The sequence below is a fragment of the Scyliorhinus torazame genome, chromosome 29 (assembly GCF_047496885.1).
Source record: "Scyliorhinus torazame isolate Kashiwa2021f chromosome 29, sScyTor2.1, whole genome shotgun sequence".
In the NCBI taxonomy this organism is placed as follows: Eukaryota; Metazoa; Chordata; class Chondrichthyes; order Carcharhiniformes; family Scyliorhinidae; genus Scyliorhinus; species Scyliorhinus torazame.
The window spans coordinates 36303641-36315822 of record NC_092735.1 but is presented as its reverse complement, the minus strand read 5'-3'; the positions used below and the strand labels follow the sequence as shown (position 1 = coordinate 36315822).

Below are 12182 nucleotides of genomic sequence, written 5' to 3'. Positions count from 1 at the left end.
TGCTTGACTCGAGGTGAAATGCCATGACCCTATGACCCCTGCTCGAGCCCAATACCACAGGGCCTGTTCAAGGTCAGAATGACCGATATGCCTACAGTGCCTTCCCTATCCTCAGCGTGTCCCAGAGCGCTTTATCGCCAATGAAGTCACTGTTGTGATGTGGGAAATGCTGCGGTCACACCTGTGCACAGCAAGATCCCACAAACAGCGACGTGAAGATTACCAGGGAGTCCTCCCCTGCTCTCCTCCATGTGGAGACCATGGGAGCTACGTTGGTCGGAGTACGTTCAACAGCCGTAAAAGTTCCAGACTTGACCAACTCCTGCAATCTCGCTGTTTGGGATTCAGCATTTAACAATTGGTTTCAAAGTGGCTTTGGCGCTGAAAATGATTTAAAACTTTGCTTTTCTTCGGACATAACACTAATTTCAAACTCATTGACAAAAAGGAACAGTAATTTTAGACAACAGCGATTTAACTTAAGCACAGTGTTGTGATGTTGCTGCCTTTGATTGGACACGGGCTTTACGATGGCGAGGAGGTGATTGAGGAGTACATTGAGGTCCAGGACAAAGAGCTTGTATTAATAATAATCTTTATTATTGTTGCAAGTAGGCTTACATTAACACTGCAATGACGTTACTGTGAAAATCCCCTAGTCGCCACACTCCGGCGCCTGTTCGGGTACATTGAGGGAGTTCAGAATGTCCAATTCACACAACAAGCATGTCTTTCGAGACTTGAGGGAGGAAACCGGAGCACCCGGAGGAAACCCACGCTGACACGGGCAGAATGTGCAGACTCCGCACAGACAGTGACCCAAGCCGGGAATCGAACCCTGGTGAGTCACCAGCTGGAGTATTGGGACCAATCCTGAGCCCCGCATCAAGGACATCGAGAACTTGGAGTGGGGGCGGAGGAGATTTACCCAGAACAGTTCCTGGGATGAGGGGCTGAGGAGAGACTGGGATTATTCTCCCTTGAGCAGAGGAGGATAAGGAGATTCAACAGAGGTGCTCAAAATCCTGAATGGTTCCGATAGAGTGAATAAGGAGAAGCTGGGTCCAGTTGTGTGGGAGGAGGGTCAGTAATCCAGAGGGACACAGATTTGAAGGTCGTTGGTAAAAGAAACAGAAAGTGGTGGTGGTGGTGGAGGTGGGGGGGGGGGAAAGAGATTGAGGAAACTTTTTTATTTTAAACCCAGCGAGTTGTTGTCTTCTGAAGGCTCTGCCTGAAAGGGCAGTGGAAGCAGATTCAACAGGAACTTTCAAAAGAGAATCAAATAAATATTTGAAGATTGTAAATGGCACAGGGCAATGGGGGAAAAGCGGGGAGGAAATGGGACCAATTGCACGACTATGTTATGTATCTTCTATGTTTCCAGGAATGGATTTATGGTACGTTGGTGGCAAGAAATGCTTTTCCACACTCAGTATAGACAACGTGCGCACACACACACACACACAATTATTTACATTAAAGAACACACACGCTTACACATGGATTCTAAGACGTATGCTAAAAATTCCAGATTCTGTTCAGAAGACAAACGAAAATATTACAAGAGCAAGAGAAAATCTCAGTATTTCAGCCATTTGATCAGAGCCGCAAAGCGACGAGATCTCGGCTAGAGGGGAAGGTGGAGGGATTGGATTGGATTGCATTTGATTTATTGTCACGTGTACCGAGGCACAGTGAAAAGTATTGTTCTGCGTACAGTCCAGACAGATCGTTCCATACATGAAAAAACATAGGACATACATAAATACACAATGTAAATACATAGACACAGACATCGGGTGAAGGATATGGAGTGTAGTACTACTCTGTAGAGAAGGTGTGTGAAGAGATCAGTTCAGTCCATAAGAGTGACATTCGGGAGTCTGGTAACAGCGGAGAAGAGGATGTTTTTGAATCTGTTAGTGCGTGTTCTCAGACTTTTGTATCTCCTGCCCGATGGAAGAGCGAATAACCCAGTGGGAGGGGTCTTCGGTTACGCTGTGCGTTGAGTCTGGGCGATGTAAAGAGGAATTGGTCCAGGTGTAATTGGTTGGTGGGCGTCACAGGGCGATTGCAGACGAGAGCTAAAGTGGGTGCACGAGGATGGAGCGAGACAGATGAGGGCGACACGTCCTGACAGCGGCTCCCCTGGTAGAAGGAGCTACCAGCAGTTCGCACATACACGCTGACACACCGACACGCCAACACACAGACACGCATACACGCCAAGATGCCAAGGACAACCTGTGAGAAGGTTTATATAAGCACGGAAGCTGACATGCCACTTTTACACATTTATTTTGTCAAAAGCACAGTTACATTGTAATAAACTAGTTGTAACAAAATGGAAAGCTAAGAAACTCACAAGGTGTAAATATACTATAATACAACTTCAGGTCTCCACAACACGATACATAAATACTCCAGTTCACATCATTACTGAGAGTGGGAATGGGAGAGTCAGATCGGGCTGGACGGGAGTTATACTGCGCAGCGTGTCCCTACAGCACCCCACAGGGAGCACTTGCCCCTCCCTCACCAGCTGCCTCAGGCAAGTAAGCCAAAATCCGCTAATCGGGAGTGTCGGGGCTCTCCTCCAGCCCTCTGATTGCAAAACTTCGGAGGAACACGAGGGCACCGTCCATTTTCCAGTTAATCCAGGATTATGGGCTCAAGGTCAGAAATCCGTGAGGAAGAATAATATTTCCCAATTTGCTCATGGATTGAGGGAGTGCGGTGGCTGCAAGGGGGGGTGATTTTCGAACCATCGGCCTACCAAAAATATTAAGCCATATCCACCAACCCCACGCCATCCAGACCCCTAACAAATAAACTCTCAACAACAAGACGTGAACATTTTCTACCACCCATCTGACAGACACCATGTGTGACCCCAAAATAATAAATAATGTGCTAGAAATGGACAGAACATCCTGAACCTCCTTCCCTCCCTCCACCCGCCCCCACCCTCCACAGGATCGCTCACAGATTCCCCCCCACCCCGCTCCATCGGGACCCAGTTCGACACGGAGGAGGAAACACACACACAAAGGAACATACAGGGGACAGAACATTTACGATGTCATAGCCACCGGATAGGGTTGTTCAAAATCAAGTCCGGCTCTGAAAATGAAGAATAAGAAAAAGGGTTCGCTTAAATCAGTTTGCAAGACGTGTTTGTTTGAATAAAGGTTCAGCTGAGAGACCTCAATTTACCTACATCAAGATCCCTCTTAACAAATAAATAGGCACCGATTCGGATATTTGACCCACACTCCCCTTTCTCCACCAACGGGCTAACTCTCGGTCTGGGCTCATCTAAGTGGGTATCAGCTCAGGCAGTGAGTGTCAGGGGGCTGTTCAACTGCAGGAACCATCCAGAGGATTACTTTTGACCAGAAACTGGATTGGACCGACCGTATACTGTGGCTACAAGTGCAGGTCAGAGGCTGGGAATCCTGAGGTGAGTAACTCACCTCCTGACTTCCCAAATCCTGCCCACCATCTACAAGTCTGGAGTGTGATGGAATACTCCCCACTTGCCTGGGTGAGTGCAGCCCCAACAACACTCGAGAAGCTCGACAGCATCCAGGACAAAGCAGCCCCGCTTGATTGGCTCCCCATCCACAAACATTCACTCCCTCCACCACCAACGCACAGTAGCAGCCGTGTGTACCATCTACAAGATGCACTGCAGGAACTCACCACGGTTCCTTCGACCGGAAATTCCAAACCCGTGCCCTACACCACCTAGAAGGACAATGAGCAGCGGAGTCCCGGGAACCACACCACTTGGGAGGTTTCCCCCCAAATCCACACACACCACCCTGATTTGGAAATATAACTGACCGTTCCTTCACTGTCGCTGGGTCAACATCCTGGAACTCCCTCCCCAACAGCACTGTGCGTGTACCTACACTACAGGAAGGTCAGCAACGAGAGGAACGAGTGAGGATATTGGAAGAAGAATGGAAACATTTTCACACAGCTGTGATTGGAAATGGACGGTGGCAGCAGCTTTATTAATATCTTTCAAAAAGAAATTGCATAAAGATACGAAAAGGACACGTTTGCAAGTCGATGGGGGTAAAAAGTGGGATCAACTGGATAGTTCGTACAAACAAGCTGGCACCAAACGATGGAGCAAGTGGCCTCCTCCTGGGTTGCATCGTCCTCAATAAGCAAGTTCTCTGAACACTTGGGCTGTGAAGAACAGCCAACTCAATACAGGCTGGAGATGGTGACCGGCCTCAACCCTGGCCCAGTTGAGTGCTGTGCGTCCTGACTGGTGGTAACTCCCAGTCTGTGGAGGATCGCTGGAGTCAGAAAATACCCACCCAAAACACAACGCTCTCGTCTCCCCGCCGGGTTCAAAATGGCGGCCTGCGGTGGGGGTGTTGGGCGAGGAGGGTCGAGCCATTTAAGGAAAGGATTATTAAATAAAATATCAATAACACTACCTGAACACTACAAAATAAATATGCCTTTCCAACAAAACGGCAACAATTCTACCATGTTCCCATAGCAACGCTAATTTGACCGCAACCCCTTCAGGGAGGTCCTGAGCAATAATCAGATATTCAGCGTCACCCTCACGCTCTCCTCACAATGGTTGAAAGGATCTCTTCCGCCCCCCCCCCCCCCCCCCCCCCCCCCCCCCACCCCAGAGAAGGAGGACAGGATTTGCCCTTTTCCAGCAACCCCATAAGTTGACTCTGAAACAAATAGGTGCAGATTTTCCCCGAGGGTAGTGCGGCAGGAGGAGGGGGCTGGAGGAGGGGTGGAGGGAGGGGGGGGGGGGGGGGGTGGGGTAGACCAATTCATCTGCCTTCATTTCATTGGTTCAGCTTTGTCACGGGGTTAGTAAACAGTGACCCAGACCAATGGGGTTCAAATCCCACCAGTGCAGTTGGTGAAATTTAAATTCAATTATTTATTCATTAAAAAAAAAAATTTTTTGGAATATAAATTTAAAGTACCCAATTATTTTTTTTTCCAATTAAGGGGCAATTTAGCGTGTCCAATCCACCTAGCCTGCACATCTTTGGGTTGTGGGGGTGAAACCCACGCAGACACGGGGAGAATGTGCAAACTCCACACGGACTGTGACCCAGAGCCGGGATTCGAACCCGGGTCCTCAGCTCCGCAGTCCCAGTGCTAACCACTGCACCACGTGCCACCCCTAATTCAATTATTAATGGGGTGTCATGGTGGTGCAGTGGTTAACACTGCTGCCTCACGGCGCTGAGGACCCGGGTTCGATCCCGGCCCTGGGTCACTGTCCGTGTGGAGTTTGCACATTCTCCCCATATCTGCGTGCGTTTCACCCCCCAAGACCCAAAGATGCTCAATTGCCCCTTAATTGGAGAAACATCATTGGGTACTCTTAAGTTGTAAATAAAATGTTTGAAAAAACAAATCATTTCTAAAAAAAAAAATTCAATTAATAAAACCTGGAATTGAAAACCAGTCTCAGTAAAATTGAAACAACCATCGATTGTTGCAAACATACATCTGGTTCACTCATTCTCCGAAAGAATGTTACTGTCCTTTAGTCCAAAGATGTGCAGGTTAGGTGGTGTTGTGGGGAGTGGGGCTAGGTAGGGTGATCTTTCAGAGGTTGGTGCAGACTCGATGGGCCGAATTGCCTACTTCTGCATTCTAGGGATTCCATGGATCTCTATGGAAGGAAATCTGCCGTCCTTACCTGGTCTGGCCTACATGTGACTCCAGAACCAATGTGGTGGACTCTTAATTGCCCCTCTGAAACGGCCCAGCAAGCTACTCAATTCAAGGGCAATTGAGCTGACAGAGGGAACCCCACCGCCTGGAGGTTCCCCTCCAAGTCACTCATCACCCTGACTTGGAAATATATCGGCCGTTCCTTCGCTGTCGCTGGGGCAACATCCTGGAACTCCCTCCCTAACAGCACTGTAGGTGTACCTACACCACATGAACTGCAGCGGTTCAAGAAGGCAGCTCACCACCACCTTCCCATGGGGCAATTAGGGATGGGCAATAAATGCTGGTCTATCTAGCGACGCCCTCATCCTGTGAAAGAATCCATTTAAAAAATAAATTTCGAAGGGTAGTTACTGGGCAACCATGTAATAATAATAATAATCTTTATTAGTGTCACAAGTAGACTCACATTAACACTGCAATGACGTTACTGTGAAAAGCCCCTAGTCGCCACACTCCGGCGCCTGTCCGGGTACACAGAGGGAGAATTCAGAATGTCCAATTCACCTAACAGGCATGTCTTTCGGGACTTGTGGGAGGAAACCGGAGCACCCGGAGGAAACCCACGCAGACACGGGGAGAACGTGCAGACTCCGCACAGACAGTGACCCAAGCCGGGAATCGAACCCGGGACCCTGGCTGTGTGACGCGACAGTGCTAACCACTGTGCTACCGTGCGGCCCACCCCAATCGCAGGCCAGACCAGCTAAGGACGGCAGATTTCCTTCCCGAAAAGGTCATTCGCGAATCAGATGTGTTTTACGACAATCCAATAGCCTCACGATCACCATCGCCGGTCTCAGCCATGGTAATGGTGGAACTGCATGCTGAAAGTCTGGCTTACAGATCCACTAACATAACCACCATGTCAGCATTGACATATGTAAAAGACCGTTGAATAAGTTAAGTACTTTGATGATCTTTGGGGCTCCCACTCACTTTCCTGTGTCCTCCTGCTTTGAGAGGAGCAGAGGTCTGCGGCCATTCTTACAACCACCCTTCCTTCAGCCCAAGCCTCACACCCAGACCTGGAGACTCGGGCTTAACCTGCGGACAACCAGAGTTGGCCGAGAGTGGTTGGAAATATTCCTAGAGACTGCATCACATGACCCTCCGGGTGCTCCCGCCAATGGTCAGCTGACACGTCCATCCTCGCGGTTCACCGCCTTCCCAGTTGAAAAGCAAATAGGACGGTTCCACCGTCAGTCAAACAGCCTCTCTTCCCCACTGTCCCGTCTTCAATACCCGCTTCACTAATAAATAAAACACCCACTTTTTCTGCCCGCCTGCCCGCTGGGTGTAAAAGATGTGCCGGGGGCCAATATTTATTCTTCATTCAACAGCACGAAAAAGGAAAGATAATCAGGTCATTGTCACAATGCTGTGTGTGGGATCTTGCTGTGTGCAAATTGGTTCCCATCTTTCCTACATCAGAGCAGTGATGACACTCCCAAAGGCTTGCAAAGCCCTTTGGGATGTCCCGAATCCACTAAAGGCGCTACAGAAATGTAATTCTCTCTTTACTTATTTCTCTCCTGCCCCCCCCCCCCCAACCCAACACACTCCTCCCCCACCCCCCCCTTCTTTGTACAAATATCTGCTCGCACATAGAATATTAGCAACGCTCTAGTAAGATAGCCCTGGTTAAACCAAACCACAGCTTCTGAGAGTTAAGCGGATTAAAACAAAAATAAAAGAAATGTTACTCGCAACTGAAGCGAAGCAGATTTAACAATTTGACAAAATTACAGGACGTCGGCTATTCAATGGCTGGAGTCCTGCCTATTGTAATAACAATATCTTCAGAGTTCTTCTTTCAAATGCCTCTCATCTCAGTCGAAGGCCAATGCGGACGTGACGATTTGACGGGTCGGTTGAAGTCTTCAATGCTGATATCACCAGTCACTTCGCCCTGGGGTGGGAGACGGAGATGGAGGAGGGGGGTGGGGGGGGGGGTCGGGAAACGTGCGGTACATACGAGAAATTTACCGAGTTTTTCTTTCCAGAAACTTGGTTTATTGTTTAGCGTCTCTGGATAACGGGGACACGTCCACGCTCCGTACGCAAGCGGGAGGCAACGGGATCAGCCTGGGTTTCTTGTCTAGCGCCAATATTTTCACTCGACTGTATGGATCAGTCTGCCGTGGGGCTGTGCTTTGACCCTCATTGTCTCAATCTGCAGGCGGGAAACTTCAAGCTTGACCCAGACACATGGGGAACATTTGAGGTGCCCGTTAACAGGGTCGATCTTTAGTACCGTTACGTGTAGATTGTTTGTGTGATTTTTGTTTGGCTTAAGAAAACCAACCAAGTCCCATCTGGTCCTCATTTTGATGAGGGGGGGATGGGGGGGGGGGGGGGGGGTGAGGGGGTTGGGCAGGGGGTCCTATGGTCGAGTGAGTGTTGTGTAGACTGGTTGCTCCCAATGGGTGGGGCTGCGAGACTGCGGTACTGTGGAAGGGTCACTGATGGACGTGTAGAGCGGTCGCTGAGACGCTCCCATGTAGGAGAAGGCAGTATAGAGTCCCGAGGCCTGGCCAGAGGGGCTGTAGTAGGATCCCGAAGGCTGGTGGTCAGGATATTCGAACTGGGACCTGGTGATGCTTGGGAAGGCCGATCCATAGTGAGGAAGGCTGAGGGAGGTGTAGGTGATCTGGGCAGAGGAATGCTGCTGGTCAGTGTAATGACTTGGATGAGCTTGTTCTGTCTTGATCTGAGTTTTGGATTCAGATGGAGCAGCAGCTGAAGCAGCCGATGACGAGCTCCCCCCATGCTGTTTGGAGATCCAGGCAGAATGCCCGCCTGAACCGACCAACGTGCCCCCAGCCCGTAACTTCCGACGTATGCCCCACCTCCTAAGGTTTGCCCGTGGCCAGGGTGCCCCGTTAGGGGGCAGGTACTGGTCAAACTCATGGACATCGAAGCTCTCCATGTTGGACATGACGTCGTGGCTGAGGTCACCAATGTCCATGTTGCCAAAATCGATGTGCGGCTTCCCTCCTTCCACTAGCGGGCGCCCCCTCCCGTTTGCCCTCTGCTTTTCCAGACTGTATCTCTGTCTTGGGAGTGGTGGGAGGAGTTGGAGGGCCGTGGTTCTGGCCTGTACGTGGGGGGAGGGGGAAGAAAAAGACAAGAACGAACTTTCAGACGCTAGCACAGAGGGAACAACATCACAAGTTCACCAACGGTACCAAATTAGCAGCCGAGGGGGCAGGAACTACAGAAGGGTGTGCCCCACGTGGCAGGTACATGGCAAATCCAGTTGAGCAACAAGGTGCATTTATATGGCACCTTCAACAGAAAACTACTGTTTCCAAGGCCCTTCACACAATAAAGCAATCATTAATAGTTTTACAAATTCAAAACTCTGCATCTATAGGAATGAAAGTCAGAAAGACATGATTCAGTTTTGATTGGAGTGAAGGATCAGCGATCTAGAGGCACAAACAAGAAATTGTTTGATATCTGCATGAACTGAACTGAATGTAGAAGTCTGGGGTATATGGTGCACAGTTGTAATGTCACTGGATCAATAATCCAGAGGTCCAGGCTAATAATCTGGGTACCTGGGTTTCAAATCCTGGTAGAATTTAAATACCATAAATAAATCTAGCATTATAAAGCTAGTCTCAGTAATAGTGACTATGAGACTGTCGTCAATTGTCGTGAAAATCCATCTGGTTCACTAATGCCGTTTGGGGGAAGGAAATGCCGTCCTTACCCGGTGGCCTACAGGTGACTCCAGAGCCTCACAGCAATGCAGTTGACTTTACAATGCCCTCCGAAATGGACCAGCAAGCCGCTCACGTTCAAGGGCAATTAGGGACGGGCAACAAATGCTGGCCCTGCCAGACACACTCACACCCCATGGAAGAGTGAAGGGGAAAGGAGGTGGGGGCAGGGGCGGGGGGGGGGGGGGGGGGGTGGGGGTCAGTGTGTCACCCTGGCTAGCTCCCCAGCTGGATATACTGGGTCAGATTCTCTGGCCGCCACATTCATATTGGAATCCATAGGAGGGGCGCAATGTGGATTGTCTGGGATCCCAAAGATTAGAATATATTGATATGGGAGATTCAAAGAGAAAGTGGTACTGCACTGGGAAAGTTAAAGGAGGGGGTTTAGCTTCTGAAAATTTAGGTAACTATTTAAATACATTGCTTGCTGAAACAGTAACAGGGCAGTGAAGGAGGTGTTACATAATTATTAGCAATGGGATTCACCACATTGGAGGGGGAATTTAAGAAACATTTGATGATCTCCTATTGGGTTGCCTTCAATTCTACAAGGAAAGGAACAGATTAATGAGAGGTCAACTGATGTCCCACAGTCAAATCAGCTCTTATCATTCTTCTATCACAAAATCAATGTTGGCAAGTTTCTGAAAACTCCACTGACCCTCCCCGAGGCGAAGTGCCTCATTTATCGAGGATGCATCTCGAGACCTTCCCTGTGGAAGGTGCCAGGGTAATCCAGTTGTTGCTGTCATGGGGATGGGGGCCACTTCCTGCCATTCCAACGAAGCGCAAGGGGACAGTTCCAGTGACTCCCTCAATCCCACCGTCACTCGAGCCGCTGGCGTGAGTTTGAGGATTGGCCTTCGGACAAGGATTGACCAGTCTCCTGGAGGGGCGACAGGCGGGCAGGTGGGCAGTCTGGTCAGTTGGCAAGATGTTCGCTCTTGCCTGCCACAGGACTGCCTAGCGGAGCATCACATCAGTAGCGGGAAAAGATGACATGCTGCCCGCATTAGTGTTTGAGGAGCAGAGGCCCCATTAGAAGGATATCACCTAACTCCTCCCAATACCCCGTGTTGCCGACAGTGTTGGATGAGGCAACGTTCTATATGGTGAATATTGGATCAATTGGGGGCGGGACATTGGAGTGCGTCCAGAACTCAGGGAAGGGTCGAAAGGGGAGATTGGTCACCTGTGTGCTCGCCATGTCCCTCCGAGAGTGGGGAACTCCCCACTCCGCGCCCACGGTCCTGAGGCACAGCCTTGTAGTGGGGCTGCACAGCGGCGATGTGGCCATCGTCCGGGTGGGCCTCAGCATCAGCTTGGCGGGTTTCATGTTCTTCCGTCGCCGGGGCTGGTACTTGTAGTCGGGGTGGTCCTTCTTGTGCTGTGAGCGTAACCTCTCCGCCTCCTCCACAAACGGCCGCTTATCATTCTCGTTCAACAACCTGCAGTGAAGGAAATGATTCAGCACATTTGAAACCCTTACCCAGCTTGAGTTTATGCAATCAGAGAATGACATTTGGCCCATCATGCTGATTTGCCCCGCTTTCCTTCTCTTTCCCCGATAGCCCTGCACCCTTTAATGAAACGTCTTTTGTTTTTCACTCAGCGAGTTGCGATCTGAAACATGCTGCCTGAAAGGGCGGCGGAAGCAGATTCAACAGGAACTTTCAAAAGGAAATTGGATAAATACTGAACAACCTGCAAGGCGATAGGGAGAAGGCAGGGGTTTGTGACAAATTGGATAGTTCTTTCAAACAGTTAGCACAGACACAATGCACTAAATGGCTTCCTCCTGCACGATATCATTCTATGATTCCACGATACTCTACCAATGTTCCTCAGCTCCTCCCTGTCGACCAGCCGGGATGGAGACAACCCAGCGATACAGCACTCATTCTAGATGAACAACAATTAGAAAAAACTGCATGACCATCAGATACATTTCACACAACACCATGCTGGGCCACATTGTTTCAGGGGCGAGCAGGGCTGGGCATTTCCCTGGGACGGCAGATTATGCGACCTTTATTTCAGTGCTGTCTGAGGGATCTTCCTGTGAACAAATTGGATGCTCGTCTACCTCCGATATAACACTGACTACAGTTCAAAAGGTTCTTCATTGGTTGCAAAGCACTTCGAGATGAACTCCTATCCAGCCGAACAGACAGCTCAGAATTAATCAATTCATATTTAAGCTTCCCACATGTGAGCTTTTAATACAACTTAGCCTCAGGGAGATATCTGTAACCTGTCTGGCGTCTCTCAGTCCGCTCTCTCTCAGGGAGATATCTGTACACTGACTGGTGTCTCTCAGTCCCCTCACTCTCAGGGAGATATCTGTACACTGACTGGTGTCTCTCAGCCCCCTCTCTCTCAGGGAGATATCTGTACACTGACTGGTGTCTCTCAGTCCCCTCTCTCTCTCTGGGAGATATCTGTACACTGACTGGTGTCTCTCAGTCCCCTCTCCCTCAGTGATATATCTGTACACTGACTAGTGTCTCTCAGTTCCCTCTCTCTCTCAGGGAGATATCTGTACACTGACTGGTGTCTCTCAGTCCCCCCACTCTCAGGGAGATATCTGTAAACTGTCTGGGATCTCTCAGTCCCCTCTCTCTCTCTCAGGGAGATATCTGTACACTGACTGGTGTCTCTGTCTCTCAGTCTCCTCTCTCTCAGTGATATATCTGTCCACTGACT

The 12182-nt window shown here is 49.6% G+C and overlaps 1 protein-coding gene across 1 annotated transcript in view; it reads right to left on the bottom strand.

The window, feature by feature from the left end:
• Positions 1-8087: 8087 nt before the first annotated feature.
• LOC140404057 (transcription factor SOX-10-like) overlaps positions 8088-12182 on the bottom strand; it is a 26477-nt gene continuing 22382 nt past the window's right edge. The window contains 4 exon segments of the mRNA XM_072492412.1: positions 8088-8761; positions 8763-8842; positions 10669-10806; positions 10809-10924. Coding sequence (XP_072348513.1) covers positions 8129-8761; positions 8763-8842; positions 10669-10806; positions 10809-10924 — 967 coding nt within the window. The 3' untranslated portion in view covers positions 8088-8128.